General features: G+C 35.3%; 1 protein-coding gene across 10 annotated transcripts in view; it reads right to left on the bottom strand.

Annotated features, from left to right (window-relative positions):
• The window catches only part of R3HDM1 (R3H domain containing 1), a 157,989-nt gene extending 132,926 nt beyond the window's left edge, over positions 1-25,063 (bottom strand). For all 10 annotated transcript variants that reach the window (XM_077153646.1, XM_077153652.1, XM_077153649.1 and 7 more), the window contains exons 1-2: positions 24,966-25,063; positions 22,227-22,437 (exon numbers count right to left, since the gene is read on the bottom strand). In XM_077153646.1, the coding sequence (XP_077009761.1) occupies positions 22,227-22,397 (171 nt within the window). In that variant the 5' untranslated portion in view covers positions 22,398-22,437; positions 24,966-25,063. The remainder of the gene's footprint in view (positions 1-22,226; positions 22,438-24,965) is intronic.
• Between the last annotated feature and the right edge of the window lie 1,311 nt (positions 25,064-26,374).

The following is a 26,374-nucleotide window of genomic DNA, read 5'->3' as shown; positions in this document are numbered from 1 at the left end:
CTAAAAAGAAAAGTCCAGGACCAGATGGCTTCACATGTGAATTCTACCAAACGTTCCAGAAAGAATTAGTACCAATTCTCTTCAAACTCTTCAAAAAAATCGAAGTGGAGGGAAAACTACCTAATTCATTCTATGAAGCCAACATTACCCTCATACCAAAACCAGGCAAAGATATTACAAAAAAAGAAAACTACAGACCAATCTCTCTAATGAATACAGATGCAAAAATCCTCAATAAAATTCTAGCAAATCGTATCCAACAACACATTAAAAGAATTATACATCATGACCAAGTAGGATTCATCCCAGGTATGCAAGGATGGTTCAACATAAGAAAATCAATTAATGTAATACACCATATCAACAAATCAAAGCAGAAAAATCACATGATCATCTCAATTGATGCAGAGAAAGCATTCGACAAGATTCAACATCCTTTCCTGTTGAAAACACTTCAAAAGATAGGAATACAAGGGAACTTCCTTAAAATGATAGAGGGAATATATGAAAAACCCACAGCTAATATCATCCTCAATGGGGAAAAATTGAAAACTTTCCCCCTAAGATCAGGAACAAGACAAGGATGTCCACTATCACCACTATTATTCAACATTGTGTTGGAGGTTCTAGCCAGAGCAATTAGACAAGAAAAAGAAATACAAGGCATCAAAATTGGAAAGGAAGAAGTAAAACTATCACTGTTTGCAGACGATATGATACTATACGTCGAAAACCCGGAAAAATCCACAACAAAACTACTAGAGCTAATAAATGAGTACAGCAAAGTAGCAGGTTACAAGATCAACATTCAAAAATCTGTAGCATTTCTATACACTAGTAATGAACAAGCTGAGGGGGAAATCAAGAAACAAATCCCATTTACAATTGCAACTAAAAGAATAAAATACCTAGGAATAAATTTAACTAAAGAGACAAAAAACCTATATAAAGAAAACTACAAAAAACTGCTAAAAGAAATCACAGAAGACCTAAATAGATGGAAGGGCATACCGTGTTCATGGATTGGAAGACTAAATATAGTTAAGATGTCAATCCTACCTAAATTGATTTACAGATTCAATGCAATACCAATCAAAATCCCAACAACTTATTTTTCAGAAATAGAAAAACCAATAAGCAAATTTATCTGGAAGGGCAGGGTGCCCCGAATTGGTAAAAACATCTTGAGGAAAAAAAACGAAGCTGGAGGTCTCGCGCTGCCTGACTTTAAGGCATATTATGAAGCCACAGTGGTCAAAACAGCATGGTATTGGCATAAAGATAGATATATCGACCAATGGAAGCGAATAGAGTGCTCAGATATAGACCCTCTCATCTATGGACATTTGATCTTTGATAAGGCAGTCAAGCCAACTCACCTGGGACAGAGCAGTCTCTTCAATAAATGGTGCCTAGAGAACTGGATATCCATATGCAAAAGAATGAAAGAAGACCCATCTCTCACACCCTATACAAAAGTTAACTCAAAATGGATCAAAGATCTAAACATTAGGTCTAAGACCATAAAACAGTTAGAGGAAAATGTTGGGAGATATCTTATGGATCTTACAACTGGAGGCGGTTTTATGGACCTTAAACCTAAAGCAAGAGCACTGAAGAAGGAAATAAATAAATGGGAACTCCTCAAAATTAAACACTTTTGTGCATCAAAGAACTTCATCAAGAAAGTAGAAAGACAGCCTTCACAATGGGAGACAATATTTGGAAATGATATATCAGATAAAGGTCTAGTATCCAGAATTTATAAAGAGATTGTTCATCTCAACAACAAAAAGACAGCCAACCCAATTACAAAATGGGAAAAAGACTTGAACAGACACCTCTCAGAAGAGGAAATACGGATGGCCAAGAGGCACATGAAGAGATGCTCAATGTCCCTGGCCATTAGAGAAATGCAAATCAAAACCACAATGAGATATCATCTCACACCCACCAGAATGGCCATTATCAACAAAACAGAAAATGACAAGTGCTGGAGAGGATGCGGAGAAAGAGGCACACTTATCCACTGTTGGTGGGAATGTCAAAGGGTGCAACCACTGTGGAAGGCAGTTTGGCGGTTCCTCAAAAAGCTGAATACAGAATTGCCATACGACCCAGCAATACCATTGCTAGGTATCTACTCAAAGGACTTAAGGGCAAAGACACAAACGGACATTTGCACACCAATGTTTATAGCAGCATTATTTACAATTGCAAAGAGACGGAAACAGCCAAAATGTCCATCAACAGAAGAGTGGCTAAACAAACTGTGGTATATACATACGATGGAATATTATGCAGCTTTAAGACAAGATAAACTTATGAAGCATGTAATAACATGGATGGACCTAGAGAATATTATGCTGAGTGAATCCAGCCAAAAACTAAAGGACAAATACTGTATGGTCCCACTGATGTGAACGGACATTCGAGAATAAACTTGAAATATGTCATTGGTAACAGAGTTCAGCAGGAGTTAGAAACAGGGTAAGACAATGGGTAATTGAAGCTGAAGGGATACAGACTGTGCAACAGGACTAGATACAAAAACTCAAAAATGGACAGCACAATAATACCTAACTGTAAAGTAATCATGTTAAAACACTGAATGAAGCTGCATCTGAGCTATAGGTTTTTGTTTTGTTTTGTTTTGTTTTGTTTTGATTTTACTATTATTACTTTTATTTTTTTCTCTATATTAACATTCTATATCTTTTTCGGTTATGTTGCTAGTTCTTCTAAACCAATGCAAATGTAGTAAGAAATGATGATCATGCATCTATGTGATGATGTTAAGAATTAATGATTGCATGTGTAGAATGGTATGATCTCTAAATGTTGGGTTAATTTCTTTTTTTCCGTTAATTAAATAAAAAAAAAAAAAGAGAAGGGATAATTGGAGATGAAGGGATACAGACTGTACAACGGGACTGGATATAAAAACTCAGAAATGGACAGCACAATACTACCCAATTGTAATGCAATTATGTTAAAACACTGAATGAAGCTGCATGTGAGGTATAGGTTTTTTGTTTTTGTTTTTTTTGTTTTTTTTCTTTCTATTATTGCTTTAATTCTTATTCTGTTGTCTTTTTATTTCTTTTTCTAAATCGATGCAAATGTACTAAGAAATGATGAATATGCAACTATGTGATGTTATTAAGAATTACTGATTGTACATGTAGATTGGAATGATTTCTAATTGTTTTGTTAATTCTTTTTTTAATTAATAAAAAAAAATTAAAAAAAATAAATAAAAATAAAAATAAAAATATATTGTAATAAAAAAAAATGTTAATGGATTAAACTACCTAATCAAAAGACATAGATTGACAGGATGGATTAAAAAACCAGGATCCTTCTATATACTGTCTACAATACTCACTAAAGACGAAGGACAAAAACAAATCGAAAGTGAGAGGTTGGAAAAAAGATATTTCATGCCAACAACAACCAGAAAAGAGCGGAAGTCTAACTATACTATATCATATAAATTAGAATTCAAATGTAAAACAATAAAAAGAGCCAAAGAAGGATACTATGTAATAAATGGGACAATTTATCAGGAAGATGTATCATAAATATCTATGCAACAAGCCAGAGTGCCCCAAAATACATGAGGCAAATGCTGACAACACTGAAGGGAGAATTAGATACCTCTACAAAAGTGATTGGAGACTTCAATATACCACTCGCATCAATGGACAGAACATCTAGACAGAAGATCAATAAGGAAAGAAATCTTGAATAATACAGATGAACTGGACTTAACATTTACAGAACATTGCACCCAGCAAAAGCATGATACACACTCTTCTGAAGTATCCACGGATTATTCTCCAGGATAGACCATACGTTGGGACACAAAGCAAGTCTCAGTACATTTAAGAATATTGAAATTATACAAAGCACTTTCTTGGAACATAATGCAAAATAAAGTTAGAAATCAGCAACAGGCAGAAATTTGGAAAATTCATAAATTTATGGAGCTAAGCGACACACTCTTAAACAACCAGTGGGTCAAAGAAGTAATTACAAAGGAAATCAGTAAATATCTTGAGGCAAATAAAAATGAGAACACAACATACTAAAACTTAAGTGATGCAGCAAAGGCAGAGCTGAGAGGGAAATTTATTGCCCTCAATGCCTATATTAAAAAGGAAGAATGAGCAAAAATTGAGGAATTAACTGCTTATTTGGATGAACTAGAGAAAGAATAGCAAACTAATCCAAAAGCAAATAGAAGGAAACAAATAATAAAGATTAGAGAAGAAATAAATGAAATTGAGAACATGAAAACAAAAAAGAATCAATAAAACCAGAGTTGGTTCTTTGAGAAAGTCAATAAAATAGATACAGATGGGCGGGCCACAGTGGCTCAGCAGGTAAGAGTGCTTGCCTGCCATGCCCGAGGACCTGGGTTCAATTCCCAGTGCCTGCCCATGTAAAAAAAAAAAAAAAAAATCTATATATATATCTATATATATATCTATATCTATATCTATATCTATATCTATATCTATATCTATATCTATATATATAAAATAGACACAGACCCTTAGTTAGGCTGACAAAGAGAAAAAGAGAGAGGATGCAAATAAATAAAATCAGAAAAGAGAGGTAGAACATAGCTATTGACTCCACAGAAATAAAGGAGATGAGAGGTAACAACTATATGCTAACAAACCTGACAATTTAGATGAAATCGACAACTTCCTAGAAAAGCATGACCAACCAACACTGATTGAAGAAGAATTAGAAGATGTTCAACAAACCAATCACAAGCAAAGAGACTGTATCATTCTACATAGACTTTTTTTTTTTTTTTTTTACATGGGCAAGCACTGGGAATCAAACCTGGGTCCTCTGACATCGCAGGCAAGCATTCTTGCCTGCTGAGCCACCGTGGCCTGCCCGACTGTATCATTCTAAACTCTCAAAAAAGAAAAGTCTAGGACCAAGATGGCTTTACATATGAATACTATCAAATATTCAAGAAAGAATTAGTACCAATCTTGCTCAAACTCTTCAAGAAAACTGAAGAGGAGGGAAAGCTACTTAACTCATTCTATGAAGACAACATCACCCAAATATCAAAGGCAGGCAAAGATTTTACAAGAAAAGAAAATCACAGACCAATCTCTTTAATGAATATAGAGGCAAAAATCCTCAACAAAATACTTGGAAATCGAATCTTGCAGCACATTTAAACAACTGTATACCATGACCAAGTGGGTTTTATCCTAGGTAGGGAAAGGTAGCTCAACATAAGAAAATAAATTAATGTAATACACCATATCATTAAGACCAACTGGAAAAACCATGATTATCTTGACTGATGTAGAAAAGGCATTAGACAAAATTCAGCATTCTTTCTTGAAAAAACACTTCACAGAATAGAAATAGAAGGAAACTTCCTCAATATGATAAAGGGAATATAAGAAAAACCCACACCTAACATCATATTCAATGGGGACTCAAGTTCAGGAATAAGACAAAGGATGCCCATTGTCACCACTGCTATTCAACATTGTATAGGAAGTTCTAGCTGGAGCAATTAGTCAAGAAAAATAAGTAAAATATATCCAAATTGGAAAATAAGAAGTAAAACTTTTATTGTCTGCAGATGACATGATTTTGTACGTAGAAGATCCTGAAAAATCTACTAAAGTTACCAGAGCTAAAAAATGAGTACAGCAAAGAGGCAGGATAAAAGAGCAACAGGCAAAAATCAGTTGTGTTTCCATACAGCAGCAATGAGCATTCCGAGGAAATCAAAAAAGAACTTTCATTTACAATAGCAACCAAAAGAATAAAATATTTTGTAGTAAATTCAATGAAAAAAAAATAAAGGACCTCTACATAGAAAAACTACAAAACTTTGCTAAAGGAAATCAAGGAAGACCTAAATAAATGGAAGGACATATCGTGCTCAAGGACTGGATATAGTCAATACAGTTAAGATGTTAATTTTGCCCAAATTAATTTATAGATTCAATGCAATACCAATTAAAATCCCAACAAACTCACTTTATAGGAATAGAAAAACTGATAATCAAATTTATTTGAAGAGTAGGGTGCCCCAAATAGCTAAAAATACCTTGAAAAAGAAAAATGAATTGGAAGATCTTGCATGACTTGACTTTAAAACATTTTATAAACTTACATCGGTTGAAAAGCACTGTACAGGCATGAAGGTAGATGTACTGACCAGTGGAAACAAATTGAATGTTCAGAGGTGGACTCTCACATCTCTGGGCAATTGATCTTTGATAAGGTGGTCAGGTCAACTTAACTGGGACAGAGCAGCCTCTTCAACAAATGGTGCTTGAAGAACTGGATATCCATATCCAAAAGAATGAAAGAGGACCCCTATCTCAAACCTTATACAAAAATTAACTCAAAATGGATCAAAGACCTAACCATTAGAGCTAAGACCATAAAACGTTTAGAAGAAAATATTTTAAGGATCTTGTGATACACGGTGCTTTCCTAGACCTTATATCCAAAGCACGAGCAATGAAAGAAGAAAGAGATAAATGTGATCTTTAAAAAAGTGAATACTTTTGTGCATCAAAGAACTTTGTCAAAAAGTAAAAAGGCAGCCTATGCAATGGGAGACAATATTTGGAAATGATCTATCAGATAAGGGTTTAATATCCAAAATACATAAAGAGAGTCTCAACAACAAAAAGACAAACAATCCGATTAAAAACTGGGCAAAAGACATTAGACAGACACTTTTCAGAAGAGGAAATACAAATTGCTCAAAAACAAATAAAAAGATGCTCAACTTCACTGGGTATTAGGGAAATGCAAATCAAAACCACAATGAGATATCATCTCACACCTTCTAGAATGGCCATTAAAAAAAAAAAAAGAATCCAGAAAACTACAAATGCCATAGAGGATGTAGAGAGACAAACTTATTTACTGTCCATGGGACTGTAGAATGGTGCAATTGCTCTGGAAGGCAGTTTGGCGGTTTCTCGTGAAGCTATGTACAGAATTGCCATATGATCCAGCAATCGCATTACTTGGCATATATTTGTAGGAAATGAAGGCCCTTGCTTTCCTAGACACAAACAGATATTTGCACACTGATGTTTACAGCAGCATCATTCAAAATTGCCAAGAGATGGAAACAGGCCAAACATCCATCAGCAGAGTGGCTTAACTGGTATATATACAATGGAATTTACACAGCTGTAAAACAATAAAATCGTGAAGGATGTAACATTATGAAGACATTATGCTGAGTGAAATTAGCTGGAAACAAACAGATGAACACTGTATGGTCTCACTAATATGAACTAACATTAATGCGGGAACTTTCAGACTAAAGTTGAGAACACAGGTTATCAGGAGAAAAAAGAGGGTAGAGATTGGACATTCCATGCTCAAAGAGTACAGAATGTTCAAAAGAATTTACTGTAAAGATCCAGAACTGGATAGCATAATACTATCTGATGGCACTACAATAATGCAAGTACACTGAATGAAGTTGACTGTGAGTATGGTTGAGGCAGAAGAGCTGGGAGTATGTATGACACCAGAAGGAAATATAAAGGATAAAGACTGGGATGGTATAACTTAGCAACGTCTTGAGTGGGCAATGATGGGCATTAAATGCATAAACATAAGAATGTTTTTGCATGAGGGAGAACAAATAAATATCAACACTGCAAGGTGTTGAATATGGGATAGTATACGTGAAAAAGTACAATAAATGAGAACTAGGGTCTATAGTTAACCGTAGCATTACAAGCGTAACAAAGGCGATATACCAAAGATAAATGTCAATAAGCAGGAGATATGAGGGAGGGGTATGGGATTCTTTGTGGAAGGAATGGAAATGTCCTCATATAGACTGTAGTGGTGAAGGTATGGTTATGTGATTATTTCAGAAAACACTGATTTTTAAATTTAGGTTGGATTGTATGCTTTGCGAATAAAACTTTAAAAATGAACAGAAATGCAAGGGCTGGAGAAAATGTGGAGAGAGAGATGAAAGTATTCACTGTTAGTAGGGAAGGAGAGTTGTGCAGCCCCTCTGGAGGGCAGTGTGGTGGCTTCACCGGAGCCTATGGGTGGGGGTGCCCTATGATCCTGCAACCCCACAGTTAGGTGTATAGTTGGAGGAACTGAGAGTGGGGCACAAACGGACATTTGCAAACTGGTGTTTATGGTGGAACAAGGATAAGAATGGATATTTGCATACTGGTGTTTATGGCAGCAATGTTTGTAATCTGCATTGGTAGAAGTGTTCTAAGGGTACACAGACTGAGGAATGGAAGGGGGCACTGTGGTATATACATACAATGGAATATTAAGCAGCTGCAAGAAGGAATAAAGTTGTGAGGCATGCAATTAAGGGACTATATCTTGAGGATAGCATGTTGAATGAGATAAGCCAGAAAAGAAGAGACAAATATTACAATGCCTTCCTAAATACGGACTAACTATAATGTGCAAACTCTGAAAACTGAATTCAAGAGTGTAAATTAACAAGTATATTGTAAATATTCCTAGATTGTATGCTCTTATAGCAGTCATGTCCATTCCAGAGTTGTAACTGCTATTTCTAAATTTTGAGATGTGGAGCTCTTTGTGTATAACCTGTTCATTCCGTGGAACTTCTGTTATTTGTGTGACACCTAAGATTCAGAGCTAGAATTCTGCAGCTATGAAAGACAGCATTACCTCATACAGCAATTGTTACAAACACTGTAAAAGTGATCAGACTTCAATGAATGAAGCTGATCTGGGTAGGACTAAGGAAAATCCGAGTAAAGGGTAAAGGATGATACCGACTACTACCAAAACCAAAGGAAGAGATGTTTACTTGATGCAAAATTTATATTTTCAGTAGTGCACTATCTAATCTATCTAATCTAATTAAACCTTGAATAGGGAATGACATCTTGTGGGTTTGTATAGGTTGGTGGGATGCCTGTATACATCCCAGAGTAATCTGGGCAGAAGGTTAGAAAGTATTTGCAAAGTCTCCTTGAGGGACTGGGGAAAAAGATGGAAATATCAAACCTTCCTACCTGGGGAAGACCTGGTATTCTCACAATCATTGGGGACTGCCAGTTTGATGGGGAAGCCCCTCTATCTTGGGGCTAGTTCTTATGAAACATATTCTTGCAAAGGAGAAGCTAAGGCTACTTAAGATTATGCCCAAGAGTTACCATCAGAGAACTTATTTTGTGGCTCAGATGTGGTGTCTCTGTCTAAGCCAACTCCCCAGGTGAACTCACTGCCCAATTCTCCCCATGTGGGACATGACTCCCAGGGGTGTAAATCTCCCTGGCAATGTGATATGACTCAGGGGACAAGCCTGTCATTGGCATCATGGGAATGAGAAAGCTTTCTTGAACAAAATGGGGAACAGAAATGAAACAAAACAAGATTTCAGCAGCTGAGAGATTTCAGAGTTAAGAGATCATTCTGGAGGTTATTCTTAGGCAGGTGCACCCAGGTGATGTGAAAACTTTGTGACTGACATTCTACTTATCCAATGTATGGACAGCTGAATAAGAAAAAGAAAAAAAAAGACGATAAATAAATAATAGGGGTTTGAGGGGTGTGCCAGTTTGAATCTACTGTGTACCCCAGAAAAGCCATGTCTTTTAATCCTCATTCAATATTGCTGGGCAGGACCTTTTTGATTGTTTCCATGGAGATGTGATTCACTCAACTGCGGGAAGGAAACTTTTGATTAGACAGTATCCTTGGAGATGTGTCACTACCCATTCACAGTGGGATTACTTACTAGAGCCCTTTAAGAGGGAACCATTTTGGAATATGCTACAGATCCCCAAGAGCCACCAGAGACACCAGAATTGACAGAGCCACCAGAACAGGCTGAGTGCCAGGGAAGCCGTTAGAGAAAGTTAGCAGATTTCGCCATGTGACTTCCCAGCTGAGAGTTCAGAAACCTTGAATGTCATCGGCCTTCTTGAATCAAGTTATCTTTCGTTGGAGGCCTTTAGATAGGACTTTTTTTTTTTCTTTTTTTTAACAAACAAACAAAAAACTATATTTCAGGTGCAGCTTCATTCAGTGTTCCAACATAGTTACATTACACTTAGGTATTATTGTGCTGTCCATTTTTGAGTTTTTGTATCTAGTCCTGTTGCACAGTCTGTATTCCTTCAGCTCCAATTACCCATTATCTTACCCTGTTTCTAACTCCTGCTGGTCTCTGTTACCAATGATATATTCCAAGCTGATTCTCGAATGTCGGTTCACATCAGTGGGACCATACAGTATTTGTCCTTTAGTTTTTGGCTAGACTCACTCAGCATAGTGTTCTCTAGGTCCATCCATGTTATTACATGCTTCATAAGTTTAGTCTGTCTTAAAGCTGAATAATATTCCATCGTAGGTATACGCCACAGTTTGTTTAGCCACTCGTCTGTTGATGGACATTTTGGCTGTTTCCATCTCTTTGCAATTGTAGATAATGCTGCTATAAACACTGGTGTGCAAATGTCCGTCTGTGTCTTTGCCCTTAAGTTCTTTGAGTAGATACCTAGCAGTGGTATTGCTGGGTCGTAATCCATTCTGCCAGTCTATGTCTTTTGATTGGGAAATTCAGTCCATTAACTTTTAGTGTTATTACTGTTTGGATAATATTTTCCTCTACCATTTTGGCTTTTGTATTATATATATCATATCTGATTTTCCTTCTTTCTACACTTTACTCCATACCTCTCTCTTCTGTCTTTTCGTATCTGACTCTAGTGCTCCCTTTAGTATTTCTTGCAGAGCTGGTCTCTTGGTCACAAATTCTCTCAGTGATTTTTTTGTCTATAAATGTTTTAATTTCTCCTTCATTTTTGAAGGACAGTTTTGCTGGATATAGAAGTCTTGGTTGGCAGTTTTTCTCTTTTAGTAATTTAAATATATCATCCCACTGTCTTCTAGCTTCCATGGTTTCTGCCGAGAAATCTACACATAGTCTTATTGGGTTTCCCTTGTATGTGACAGATTGTTTTTCTCTTGCTGCTTTCAAGATCCTCTCTTTCTCTTTGACCTCTGACATTCTAACTAGTAAGTGTCTTGGAGAACGCCTATTTGGGTCTATTCTCTTTGGGGTGCGCTGCACTTCTTGGATCTGTAAATTAGGTCTTTCATAAGAGTTGGGAAATTTTCAGTGATAATTTCTTCCATTCGTTTTTCTCCTCCTTTTCCCTTCTCTTCTCCTTCTGGGACACCCACGACACGTATATTTGCGCGCTTCATATTGTCATTCAGTTCCCTGATCCCCTGCTCAAGTTTTTCCATTCTTTTCCCTATAGTTTCTGTTTCTTTTTGGAATTCAGATGTTCCATCCTCCAGTTCACTAATTGTAGCTTCTGTCTCTTTAGATCTACCATTGTAGGTATCCATTGTGTTTTCCATTTTTTCTTCTTTGTCCTTCACTCCCATAAGTTCTGTGATTTGTTTTTTCAGATTTTCTATTTCTTCTTTTTGTTCAGCCCATGTCTTCTTCATGTCCTCCCTCAATTTATTGATTTGGTTTTTGAAGAGTTTTTCCATTTCTGTTCATATATTCAGCATTAGTAGTCTCAGCTCCTGTATCTCATTTGAACTACTGGTTTGTTCCTTTGACTGGGCCATATCTTCAATTTTCCGAGCGTCATCCATTATTTTCTGCTGGTGTCTGGGCATTTGATCAGATTTCCCTGGGTGTGGGACCCGGCTGGTTGAAAGGTTTTTCTGTGAAATCTCTGGGCTCTGTTTTTCTTTTCCTGCCCAGTAGGTGGTGCTCGTCTGTCTGCGGGTCCCACCAGTAAAAGATGCTGTGGCTCCTTTAACTTGCCAATCCGAATCTTGCAGTCGGCCCGGGAAACCACGCGTGGAGGGTGGGTCGCTGGCCGCCGCGGCTTGGGGGAGTGCCGGTCCAAATTGCCCAGCTGGCCCGAGACGCCCAGCGTGGCGGGAGGGCCCTGCTATCTAACGTTCCCAGTCAGACCGGGGAGCCACGTGCGTGGAGGGGACCCCAGTCGCCAGCCTCCCCGGCCGGGAAAACGCACGCCCCTCGGGTATCTCACTCAGCGGATTCTCCCTGCCCGTTCAGCCGTTCCAGAATGGGGTATGCTGTCTTTTTGGTCTCTGTCGTGGCTCCGGGAGCTGTTTCATATTGTTTCTGTTTCTTTAGTTGCTGTTCTGGAGGAGGAACTAAGACCTGCGCGTCTTACTAAGCTGCCATCTTCTCCGGAAGTCCTAGATAGGACATTTTTATAGCTTTGCCTTAATCTGGACATTTTCACAGCCTTAGAACTATAAACTTGAAACTTAATAAATCCCCCCTTTAAAAAGCCATTCCATTTCTGGTATATAGCATTCCAGCAGCTTTCAAACTAGAACTGAGAGTATGGGATGTTTTAGGTATCTTTTTTTTAACTTTTATTTTATTTTTTGGAGTAATGAAAATACTCAAAAATCTACTGTGATGACAAATGCACAGCTTTATGATGATACTATGAACTATTGACTGTACAGTATGGATGATTATATGGTGTATGAATATATATATCTCAGTAGAATTGCATTAAAAAAAAGAATCTAACGTGACAGAGAACCAGTGTCTTAGATCTTTTTGCTAGCTATAAGACGTAAGTTACTTATGATGCTACATGCTAACTTCTAAAATGAAATGTATAATTGGGATATTTGTATGTTGCCCCTATAATAACGCTTCAGAATATTCTAGAGCTTACATGTGCATTACCTATCTCAGTTTTAATTTATGAAGAACCTGTAAAGATAAAGACTCAGAGATAAAATGATCTTAATTAATTTGACTTCATTTAATCAGTATTTTCTGAGTTCTCATTATACACCAAATTCCATGACAGGCTCTGGCTATTAAGCATAGCTCCTTGGGTATAGTTTGCAGTTCAAACTGTACCCACAGCCTTTGGAATCTCATTCCAGGGCACTTTATATTATATGTACATAAGGCTTTTTCTTGAGAATGAAATATTATTTGTAGTAGGCAAAATGGTCGCCCTGCGTCAGTATGAAAGTATTGTTTACCCCAGAAAAGCCATGTTTTAATCCTGATTCCATCTTGTGGAGGCAGCCGTTTCTTTTAATCCTGATTCAATAATGCAGGGTGGACTCTTTGATTAGATTATATTTGTGGGGTGTGGGTCCACCCATTCTAGGTGGGTCTTGATTAGATTACTAGACTCTTAAAAAAGGAAACATTTTGGAGAAACCACAGAGCTGACAGAAACTTCACAGCAGAGCAGACACAGATGTGGACACATGGAGAAGAGAAACAGATGTTTGGTGATGCTTGGAACCCAGCAGACATTGTCATAAGAGGTTAAGCTAGCCCTGGAGAGAGCCAAGGGAAGACAAGAGATGAAAGCCAGTCCTAGAGAAGCAAAGTGAGGAACCCCATACGGACTGAGACTGAAAGCAACAGTGCCCAGGGGGAAGGGACCAGCAGATATCAGTCAAGTGACTTCCCAGCTGACAGAGGTGTTCCAGATATCCAACTGCCCTTTCTTGAATGAAGGTAACCTCTTATTGGTGCCTTGATTTGGACATATGTACTTTCTTAGAACTGTAAACCTGTAACTTATTAAATTTCCTTTTGTAAAAGCTGTTCCAGTTCTGGCATATAGCATTCTGGTACCTTGCAAACAAATCTCCATCCCTTCACCCCCACCTCCAAGAGTCCTATTCTCTGGTTATTTAAGCGTACATTAATTTAGATGCTGCTGTGAAGGGTTTTACAAATGTAATTCAAGTCCCAAATTCAAGAATTTTAATACATAGAGATTACAGAGTGGGCCTGAATCAAGTGAGCCCTTAAAAGGAGAGTTTTCTCTGGCTAGAAACAGAAGGATAAGTCAGGGAGATGCAAAGCTTGAATAGGAACGTTGGGCTCCTATTGGAGCTGAGAACAAGCAAGGAAATGTGGACCTCAGACCTATAACTGAAAGGACCTGAATTCTGCCAGCATGGAAGCAAAATCTTCCCCTGAAGCACCAGAAATGGCACAGACAGATTCACACCTTGATTTTGACCTTGTGAAACTCTAAGTAGATAACCCAGCTGAGCCCACTGAAAATTCTGAGGTACAGAACTGTGGTCTGATAAATGGGTGTTGTTTTAACAAAGACTTTATAAGTTTGTGGTAATCTGTTATGCAGTACTACAAAAGGAATATACTACTATATAACTAAACTATAAATGACAAAAGTGGCATTATTCAATAAAAAAGATTTCCTTTATTTCATTTCAAATAGCAAAAAAGTTGAAATTATCACAATATATACTGACAAAAAAATCTGTCATAAAACATGCACAGACATATATGCATGTATGCATATATGAAACTGAGACTGCTTTTCAATTTATGGCCTTACAGATTACCTTTGAGATCAAAGTAAAACAAACTTGGTTAATGATTTCAAGTATTTTGCCTTTTTTTTTTTTATACAGTGAAGAAATATTAAACAGATCTAAAATTTTTTTAGAATATAGGTGTGAAAGGACACTCTAAATTTTACTCAGAATCTCAACTGCTACCGCAAATCAGCAGGCTTTATATCTAATAAAGAAAGAAACAAAAAACTAAATCTACCTAGTCAACTTAATATTAAGGTTTAGTACATAGGTTTTGTTTCCTATTGCTTTTTATGCTCTATCATACTGCCCTTCTGGACTAATATTTTCAGTAATTTTCTTTGCCTAGCTTTGTAATGCCAAGTACTGCTTAGATGTTTAAAATTTTTGTATTTTAAAACAAAACAAAAAAAACAAAAAAGGAAAGAAAAACCAAGGTACTAAGTCATTAGCCATGACATGTTTTTAAATATTGCTAGAAAGAACAGAATAATCCTTATGAAATTAACTACGTATTAACATAAAAATAATCACCAATCAAATCAATCTCTCAATTAAGAGAAAACCTGACATTTCAAAAAATAGGACCATTTTTCATTTGCAATTTATAATTATTGTCGACAGAATAAATTATAATGGCGGGAGCCTTTCAACTAAGGCTTTTACTGCAGCTTTTGAAGGAGCTTCTTAATTCTCAAGTACTTTTCTAGGTAATAGGGTTAATGGTAATTATGTGGGAGGAGATAATGAATTAAAAGTTGTTAAGTTTCTACTGAAAGGTCAAGAGCAGTAAAAATTAATTGGAAGACTAAAATATTGTTAAGATGTCAATTTTACCAAAAGCAATTTGTAGATTTAATGAATTTCCTTTCAATACTCCAACAGATTTATTTGCAGAAATGCAAAAACTAGTTATGAAATTTATATGGAAGAGTAAGGGGCCCTGAACAGCCAAAGCCATTTTGAAAAAGAAGATGAAAGACCCACATTTTCTGATATAAAAAATTATTACAATGTTACAATAACTAAAGCAGTATGGTACTGGTATAGGGAAAGATATATAAACCAATGGAATCAAATTAAGAGTTTAGAAATAAATCCTCATACCTTTAACAAACTGATTTTTGACAGGGTACCAAATCCACTCAATGAGGAAAGAACAGTCTCTTCAACAAAAGGTGATGGGAAAACTGAAATCTCCAAATGAAAAAGGAATGTGGACCCCCTACCTCATACCATATACGAAAATTAACTCAAAATGTATCAAAGACCTAAATATAAGGACTGAAGCTATAAAACTTTAGTAAAAAAAACATAGGGAAGCATTTTTAGGACCTCATGTTAGGCTATGGTTTCTTAGACTTCACAACAAAGTACGGGTAACAAAATAAAAAAATAGATAAATGGGACATCAGCAAAATTAAAGTTTTTAGTGCATCAAAGAATTTTATCATGAAAGTGAGACAACCTACAGAATGACAGAAGATATGGAAACTACAGAGGGTTTAATATCTAGAATATATAAATAAGTCCTACAACTCAACAACAAAAAAGACAAACAACCCAATAAAAAAATAGGCAAACGACCTGAATAAACAAATGGCCAGTAAGCACATGAAAAGGTTCTCAACACAGCCATTAGAGAAATGCAAATCGAAACCACGAGATACTATTTCACACTCACTAAAATGGCTACTATTAAAAAACAGAAAATAACTAACGTTGGGGAAGATGTGAAGAAAAAGGAACACCCTTTCATTGTTGGTGGGAATGCAAAATGGTGCAGCCACTGAGGAAGATAGTTTAGTAGTTCCTCAGGAAGTTGAACATAGGGTTATTTATAATCTGGCAATTCTATTTCCATGTATATATCCAAAAGAATTGAAAGCAGAACTCTAACAGATATTTGTACACTTTTGTTCATAACAGTATTCTTTACAACTGCTAAAAGTTTAGAAGCAACCCAACTGTCCATCAACCAATTAATGGATATATAAAATGTGGTATATGCATACACTGGAATATTATTCAGCCATAAAAAGGAATGAAGTTCTGGTATATGCAACAACATGGATGAACCTTGAGGATATCATGTTGAATGAAATACAGCAGACACAAAAGTCCAAATATTTTATAAACTCACTGTTATGAAATAATTAGAATATGTAAATCTATAGTAAAAAACTAGAATGCAGTTTACCAGGGGCTGGGATGAAGATAGAGAATGTGGAGTTAATGCTTAACTGGTACAGAGTTTCTGTTTGGGGTGGTGGAAAACTTCTGGGTAATGGATGGTGGTGGTAGAGGCATAACATCGTACACGTAATTAACATTATTGAATGTGATCATCATTTGAATGCGGTCAATGGGAGAAATTTCAGTTTGTATATATGTTACCAGAATAAAAATATAAAAACAACAGCAAAAACCCCAAAGAAAACAAACAAAAAAACATGCCAGATTGTGAAAACCTTGTGTCTGATGCTTCTTTTATCTATCTTATGGACAGATCAGTAAAACATATGGATTAAAAATAAATAAATAATAGGGGGGACAAATGTTAAAATAAATTTAGTAGACTGAAATGCTAGTGATCAAGGAAAGGGAGGAGTAAGGGGTAGAGTATGTATGAATTTTTTTCTGTTTCTTCTTATTTCTTTATCTGAATTGATGCATATGTTCTAAGAAATGATCGTGATGATGAATAAACAACTATGTGATAAAAAAAGAATGTTCATATTGTATGTTGATTGCTTTTACTAATAAAAATTAAAAAAAGAACTTAGGTGGAAAAACTACATATTTATTTTCACCAACCTTAACTGAAATTTACTTTTCTTTCTATTATAAATACAGAAAACAGATCATTGTAGTATTAGCAGTACCTGTGACTTTGTTGTCAATAGAAAATTGCGATTATTCCAGGTGTCTTAAAATATTTTGCACTCTTTATTATTTTGAAAATACAATGGTCATGAGAGTTGAAACAAACAAACAAACAAACAAACATGCCAGGCAGTAATTTTCACTGGCACAATAGCAAACAAGGTTTTCTGAGTCAGGATAGCTGCATTTATTTAAAATCAACTGACTGACAAATCAACTCCAATCAGTAATTTGAATATACCGTCTAACAGTTTCAGCTATGCAGCACAACACCAAAAGTCTGAAGGCCTGAGACTTAGAATCTAAGGGAGAGTCTCAAGAGAAAGTCACAGACTCTCTGGTTTGCAGTTCAACCCTTATAATAGATGAAAACAGAGGATCTCAACATCCTACTGTTGATATACACGAAAACTACTGGAGCAAGTACAAATAGTATGTACATCCACTTCTACAACTATAAGAGGTAACTGAACATCTTTATATAAGATCCCAGTTAAAAAGAAAGAGTACCAAATTCTAGAAATAATTTTAGTAAGTGCATAAAAGCAAGCAAATTACAAGTTTAAAAAAAATCAAACTCATTAAATACTAATGAAAGACAATGAGAGCATAGTATACAGATACAGAGTTTAATATAAAGAAACAAAAACATTACTTCGAAATTTTTGTCAACATATGTTAAGAAATAGTTTTAATTTTATTTCATTACTAGCCAAAATATATTTTGCATGATAAAATACGGATAAATCTGAGAAGCTAAATAGCTCTGTAATTAGTAACAACTATGTGATGATTATAATGATAATATTATTCCTAACAAAATCTAGCATTTGTTAGACTTGAACTATGTCCCAGATATATTACAAGCATTCTTATCATCTTTGTATTCACAAATAGGAAAATAACTGAGGTTATGATTAGCAGGATTTTATATACTCTTATTTAATCCTCTCAAAAGAAACTTCTTTGCATGTTTTACCAATTAAGAAATTTTGTTGCTCAGTGCCCTTGCTGATGAAGAAGTGAGCTGTGTACCCTGAGTTTTACTGATAACTTTACTGGATTATCACTGATTTCCTGACCTATAGCTTCCTTTTTTTAAAATTGATGCACTGGAACTAACTTGGGGAATATAAGATTCTCGTTTTAATTATCTAAGAGCTGTCTACAGAAACAGAGTATCTTAAACAAACACCTATTTCAAATGTTCCTTGTGTAGAAAAATTCACTTGTGCATGTCAAAAGCTGTTCATGCTCTTAACTTACTGTTAACTTAGTAGCTAACAAAGTCCATCCTTATCATTCAATAAATAGTTTGCAGGGAGAGGGCAATGTTTGAACTGCTGTGACATGTATTTTGGTTATACGGATATAGACATGTATACAGAGGAAGATCCTAGGGTGAAGCATTCGTCAAATAAAAACAAACAATTGTAAAATAATGGGAAAGGTAAGTTTAAACCTTTAATACATAAACAGGACGCAGTATTCTTTATTTTATAATTCAAATAAATGGCTGCAAAAAAAAAATCAACACAAATAATTTATCTTAAATTTGATCTGAAAAGCCTATCCTTGACAAAAATCTAACAATGGAGACTACATAAATTAATTGTACACAGGAAACCAAATGAAACATATATATTTCTTTTAGAATGCTAAAGAAAGGGATAGTAGTAGTTAAACAAAAAATATTTCTTTTCTGGATTTAGATACTCCACTGATATTCCACTTTCCCAATATTCCAAATACTTCATAATCATAGAAAATTTAAAAATTTCCTCAAAATTCTCAATAGAAACACTGTATGGTAGTAGAAAAGTTACTAAATAAAAACCCTTTGCATAGTTAATATTCTGGACCATAATGAACAATTCAAAACAGCTCAACGGCAATTATGTGGGAAAGTTAACTTCTTGGCATTCAGTTTACTACAAACAGATCAATTTAGAATTAGGTCTAAAGCACTTTAGGTAAAAGTTCGATTTTCAAGAAAGTAATTCTAAAACTTACATAAAAGATTATGGACCAAAATAAAATCTTGAATAGAAAACACAACTAACTTGTTAAAGAATAAAAAGAGCTACACAAACAGAATTACTTATAAAAGAAATTGTGAAGGGACCCTATGAATTAATCTCTGATTGGGACCAAAGAAGGTAAAATCCAATGTCTGCTGGCCTCAGTTTAGTTTGATGAAATTATTTTTTATGAAAATACATCCTTAAGAAAAGACAGTGGAAAACGATCACTATATTAAGAGAAGGTGTGATATCTCTTCATATAAAATGCACTTTTTCTAAATAAAATATTCAAGGGATAATAAGGAAAATAAGGTTTGGCAAGAGATGAAATGCCTGCTTCTTTTGGAAGGTAAATATTTCCTTTTCCCCAAGTTACTTTAAATGTTACTATGCTGTAGCAAGATAAAAGACATAAGTTATATTCATGGCCATTTATTTTCAGAACGAAAGAGAAGAAAGTGGAGAATACCTTATTATTCTATTAGAATAATGCTAATAGTTGGTTTATAAAAAATCCTCAGTAGGAAACCTATATTAATTGGCACATACATCCAAATTTATGGGTAAAAATTATAGTTTATATTTAAAAGACAGCCTTTAGGCAATACTTTGTTGCGAGATGAAATTTGAAAGCCACATGTCTATAGTATGCTAGAAAATAGAAATTTCATAATAGTTAATTCCATATTACATTAAAAGGTAACTTCATATTAACAAGATACTCTATTCCCTGCCCATGCTGCAGTTGACTTTCTTTTACATTATATTAAATGAAAACACTGGAAAAAATTATTTTCTAGTTTTATCTATCTCCAGTCCTAATTTTCTTTACTTAAATCTCTTCTTTATAAATTATTTTAACTTTAAGCTCCTTGCCAGGACCTTTAGATGGAGCCATTTTGCACCAAAACACAACAAGCAGAGTAAATGTTCTTACATACAGTAAACTCTTAATAAACATCAACCAAATGAATACAGCATTTAGTGGTCTAAAATTAAATGAATTCTTATATTCTTTTTTTTCCCCTCCTCCCAATCTTTTATATTCACCATGCTATAAGGACTACAAGGCCAGAGCACATGCCCATTTTCGCCTACTACAGTATTTCCTTGGTAAAGAGTAGGCTTTAATAAATGTTTGCGGAATGCCTGAATATCCTCTAGTACAAACTACTGGGCCATGGTGTGATGGTGGTCTGATATCAGAATGTCTTTCTGCTTAAGAAAGGCATTTCTTACAGGCAACACAACAGATGTGATCAGAATTGCAATAACGCAAGCCAGTTGCTTGTTGATAAGCATGACATGGGAGATAAAACACTAGGTGCTGCAAAAAGATTAAAATGAAATGTTTTTTATTTCAACCATGAATGCCATAGAATCTGAGAAATTTTTCTGTTTCAATCAGGAGACTGGCACAATGCCCTCACTGAGTGTGATTACAGGCATAACAGTATTTGTTGTTTAAAAAAGTGCTGTTACTAAAAATGACTAGGAAAAAGCCTAGTATGTTATTCCCCTCAAGTGCTTAGATAATTACCATGTGACTTTACTTAAACAGTGGCGCCAAAGCGCCAGAAACTGCAGAGATTGCTGTCATTTTGTAACAGAGTATCTGGAGCATGAAAGGGAGTAAAAAATTTTTGATGGAATGAAGGAAAGAGATAACCTTTAAAAGAGCCTTCTTCACTGATCCAAAATAAATAAATAAATACAAAAGAAAGCAAATAAATGAAGATAAAATGGTTGGCATGTAGCGCTCAAGGTCTTTAGAATCTATAAAGGACAGAAGTCTTTATTCATAAGTCTAAACTAAAACATTAAAGTTAGTATTTTGGGATAACTGTTTGTCGTAGGTTAAAGATGGCTACAAATTCTTTCTTACTATAAGGTGGACCCTGATTCCCCTTTGCTTGAATATTGGCTGGTTGTATTGATTTGCGTGATCACAAGACAGTAGAAGGAAGTAAGGTTCTGGGATTTCTAAGGGTGGGTAGTAGGAAGATTTGCAGCTTTTCTTGTCTATCTTGGAACACTCTCTTTGGAAGTTCTATGCTGCCAAATAAAAAGTCTGATCCTGGGCCAGTCATGATGGAGGGACCATGGGTTGGAGCTCCTAGTTCCAGTTGGGCCCAGCAACCCAACCATTCATGCTAAAGTGCTAGACATATGAGTGAGGCAGTCTTAGACTCGGCAAATCAGCCCATTTCCCAGCCAAATAATGCCAAGGGACCTCTTCTGATGCCTTGTGGAATAAAAGATTCACTCAGCTAAACTCTGCCTCATGTCCTAACCCACAAAAACCATGAGGTACATAAAAAAATGTTACTTTAAAATTATTAGCCCTTTGTTTTGGGGTAATTTGTTATACAGCAATACAAACAGGAATACTCTTAAAAAGAAATGAACACTAGAAGTGCAACTTAAAACCATTTTTATATCTTAAATCTGTAACCTGACTAATCAATGTCCATCTATGTCTGTAACTAAATTCCTTTTCTGTGGTTAGTTTTAAGTCATCATATATGCACACACATCAAACACTGTTTAAGTGGCAGCTGCTCTTTACACCAACCTCTAAAATTTTCTTAGTCATGGCTGATAAACTGCTCTCTCGGAGGATTTTTTTTTTCCAACAATTTCTGCACCTTCAATCTTTCTATTTCTCTCCTCTTAGGTTAAATTCTGAAATCTCATGGAAGTGGTAGGTAGGGACAGAATGGGATGAAAAAGTAGAAAGCCACAGAAAATGTACTGACCACATACAATTTAAAAATTATATGATACAAGCAAATCTAAGAGCTAGACTTAACAGCCAACTCCAGAGGGCTCAAAAGACCCTTTCAGAATTCTGAAAAGTAACTTTTATGTGAAAATAAGTATAACTACATATTGAATATGTACTACTTTTAGCCAGGGAAAAATCCTGTTTACCTGCAAATCAATGTTGTTGTCAATACAACGTTCATTCTTCTCTGCCAAAATCTTCCCATAGTTTTCTGATTTGATAAGATTTTCAACTCTAGTTGTATCTTTCACTTCTGCCTCCAAATCCTTCATTGTTTCAGTTTCATCTTGTACAATAACAGTATCAGACATCCTCATTAGCAATGGTTACTTTAGAATTCTACAGGGAACTCGAAGCCTTAGAAGAAAGAGGAAAAAAAATTAATGTATTTTCAAATATTTCTTCCACTCATTCACTGCACAATATTGAGCACTTTCCATGTTCAAGGAATAATGCTGAATATACATAAAGAGAAGCAAAATTCTTGCTTTCAAGGAGTACACAGTTTAGTAGTAGACATGTTCAAATAATACAGTGAGGTAAAAGCTATAACAAAGGCATGAGTTGATGTGATACACACATGTAACTTGCTCAAATTCTTAAGAAACATTAAGAAATGAGCCAGATAAAGATGGAAGGTAATGGATGGATAGTGTGCTGGCTTAAAGGTATTATGTACCCAAGAAAAGCCATGTTCTAATGCAATCTTGTGGGGGGCAGACCTGTTGTTAGGTGGGATTTTGATTAGGTTGTTTCCATAGAGATGTGGTGGAGATTAAATCCTTTTACTGGAGGCCTGGAGAGTGACACAGAGGCAGAGAGATGAAACCAAGTCACAGACGTTTGGAGATGCTAAGCTAAGAGATGAAACCCAGAGTTTGCTATGGAAAAGCTAAGTGAGGACCCAGAGGCTTAGAGAGAAAGCCACCGAAGGTGATAGAACCATTTAAAACCAGAAGCTGGGAGAGAAGGACAGCAGATGTTGCCATGCGCCTTCCCAGCTGACAGAGAAATTCCGGACGCCATCGGCCTTTCTTCGGAGTCAAGGTATCTTTCTTTGGATGCTTAATTTGGACATTTTCACTGCCTTATGACTGCAAATTTGTAACTTAATAAACACCAATCCATTTCTAGTGTAATGCATTTCCACAACTTTAGCAAACTGAAATAGAGTTATACATGTTCATTTAGATGATACACATTTTGTATTCCCTAAAGGGATATTGTGAATATCATTCTGTAGGAAAAATATTTTCTGATAATAGCTTTCATTTGGATTCCTAAAATCCCAAGTTCCTTAAATCACCCTCCAATCTGAAAGGGAATAATTTAAAAAAATAATGAATTGCAATGTCCTATACAAAACACACTTGTGAATTTGGGTTAACAATTCTATTCAGTAATATGAATCAAGTATTGAAAACTCTCCTGATTTATGTGAGTTGATGTTTAATAACATACATTAACCTGAGGATGTAGGATATGGAATCCATAGGACATCAAATATATAAGATGCCAATATATTTCATGTATTAGAGTGTTTAAGAATACTAGAGATTTTACACTGGGTATCTGTATTAGTCAGGAATGTATAAGAAATTAGGCCTAAAGATAGTTGTCACCTTAGAAGAAATATGTCAAAAACATTAGAACCTGATGTCAACAACTTATTTTGAAATATGTGTATGTATACAGAGAGATGGACAATTATACGATGAAACAAGTATGGTAAAATGTTCACGTCAGAATCTAGAGGTAGCTATACTGGTGTCACTGTAAAATTCTTTCGAATTTTCAGTATCTCTGAAAATTTTCATAATAATATCCGAGGGGGAGGGTTGACGAAAAACAACAGAACTTGTCTTTTCAATATCAATCTGGAAAATCCAAGAATTCTTTTCCTGAAAGAATGTTTTGCAATTAAATATCTAAGCAATTTCAGGAATCCATAAAAATACATTTATTTTTTAAATAAAAATTAAAGGGCAGGCCACGGTGGTTCAGCAGGCAAGAATGCTTGCCTGCCATGCCAGAGGACCCGGGTTCGATTCCTGGTGGCTGCCCATCGAAAAAAACAAAACAAAACAAAACAAAAATTAAAAAATTAAAAAAGAAACAGCTATCTGTACATTTAAGATATAACACTGCAAGGGGTTGAAAATGAATGGTATACAGGAAAAAGGTATAATCACTGCAAGCTAGGGTCTACAGTCAATAGTAATATCATAATAATATACTTTCACTGAATGTAACAACAGCATTAGCCAAAACTAAAGGTCAAGAAGCATGAGGCAAGGGCAAGGGGTATGATGTCTATGCAGAAGAAAAGGAAATGTCTTCATATAGATTATGGTGGCGAAGGCACATCTATTTACTTAGGTTAGAAACTATGATGTGTGAATAAAATTGTTTAAAAATGAAAAACAAACAAATAACAAAAGAAACAGCCAAAGAGAAACAAACTCTAAAGTCAGAGGTAGGCTAAACTGGCTAAAAACCATGTCTTCCTTAATTGTATTCCATATCAAAGTTAATTGGTTCATTCTGAAAACAATTAAGGTTATAAAGGGAAAAGGGGGCTTATTTAAAATACTCTGGCATCTGGCTTTTTTATTTCTTTGTATGCTACATAGTGGGGGTCACATTTCAGTCTTCCTCCATGTGAGTATTCCCTTATTGCAGCACCATTTGTTGAATTTTTGTGTTTGTTTGTTTGCTTGTTTGTTTCTGGGAAGTGCATGGGCTGGGAATCCAAGCCCGGCCTCCTGCATGGCAGGCGAGAATTCTATCACTGAACTATCCTTGCACCCCCTCTTCTTGCTTTTTACGGTAACATTTTGAAAGGAAAAGCGATGTGATTTTCTGAAGCAACAAGAGAGTATTACCTGATGTGTTCTATGGATTTGGGATTGTGGAGTACCACAAAAATCAAATAAAATATTCCAAGGTTCCTTTTCACTGTTGTCAGCCAGGATGTCAATTGTATTGAACCATCTGGTATCTGGCAGAAGGAGTCCCATGTCCTTGTCACCACTGTAGATTTCTGGACAGAAATAGATTGTCTTGGATCAAATATATCATACCTTTCAGAGGCCTAAAAGTAAAAAAAAAAGAAAACATTTTAACAAAACGTTCAAGGAAAATGGAACACTCCACAATAATTCAAAAATTAAAATATTACTGTCAGTGATTTTATTGTTTTCTTCTCCTGGAAAGACTCAGAACACTGAGTTACGAGTAATTCTGACATTGAGTATGTGAGCCTGAATAAGTCACTGTCTAGTAAACGCAGCAAAAGCAGAGGGGAGAAAGTGCAGACATAGTGGTCAGCATTCTCATTGTAAGGGAGATGTTATTTTCTTCTTATAGATAGGGAAAAAAAGGGTTTGTCCAAGATCACAACCAGGAGCCCCTGACTTTCAAGAACTATGATTTGTTGAGTTTTCTTCCAGAATTGCAACCCAATGGAATGAAGAAAAGACTAATTTTGAACAATAATCATACACCAGATTCTTAAAAGTACAAAGGAACAAAAGGGTATAATAAGCCATTAAAGATTTTCAAAGAAATCCATATTCCCTGTAAAAACAAATGTGTATAGAAAAGGGTAGACTATTCTTAATGACAGCTGAAAAATCAATGCCAAAATTCTCTTTATGTCATCTTTTTTTAAAAACTACTTTATATTTATTTGGTATAAGTGAATACTCCAAAGAAAGTAAACAAATCTAAAAAGCATTATACAGCTCTTCTACTTTCCGTTGACAGTTCTATTGTCAATAAACAGAATACTATAATTCTAAGGTAGAACTTAAATAAGATCTAAGTACCAAGAAATATACAACTATACAACAGTTGTTTGAAATATACAACACATTTCAAAAACTACTTTGAAATAGAATCATTTTGAACCTGATATATGTTCACATTAGTTTTAATTCCCAATTTTACAATATTTGACTAAGGGATAATGAAAACGGAGATGTCATAAACAAATGTCACAGCTGTTTTTTAAATTGAAAACTTTGTCATTTAAATCTGACCAAAGTGTTCTGCCACTGAATCAAATGACTGGATTTTATTTTTCAGTACCACCAGATTTTATTTTTCAGTACCACCAGAACAAAAGGACAATAAACAATATTTCAACATAATTTTTCTCAACTTTAACTTCTTTTCTCACAAGATGGCAGCATTCACTAAGTACCCAAATTCTTTGGTATGGAGTATGTACTCTTGGTAAGGTGACTCTGTGTTTTAATCATGAATTCCTTAAACTGAAAATAAAAAAAAA

The sequence above is a fragment of the Tamandua tetradactyla genome, chromosome 3, assembly GCF_023851605.1.
Source record: "Tamandua tetradactyla isolate mTamTet1 chromosome 3, mTamTet1.pri, whole genome shotgun sequence".
Lineage (NCBI taxonomy): Eukaryota > Metazoa > Chordata > Mammalia > Pilosa > Myrmecophagidae > Tamandua > Tamandua tetradactyla.
The sequence above is the reverse complement of the archived record's forward strand: the minus strand, read 5'-3'. Positions and strand labels throughout refer to the sequence as shown.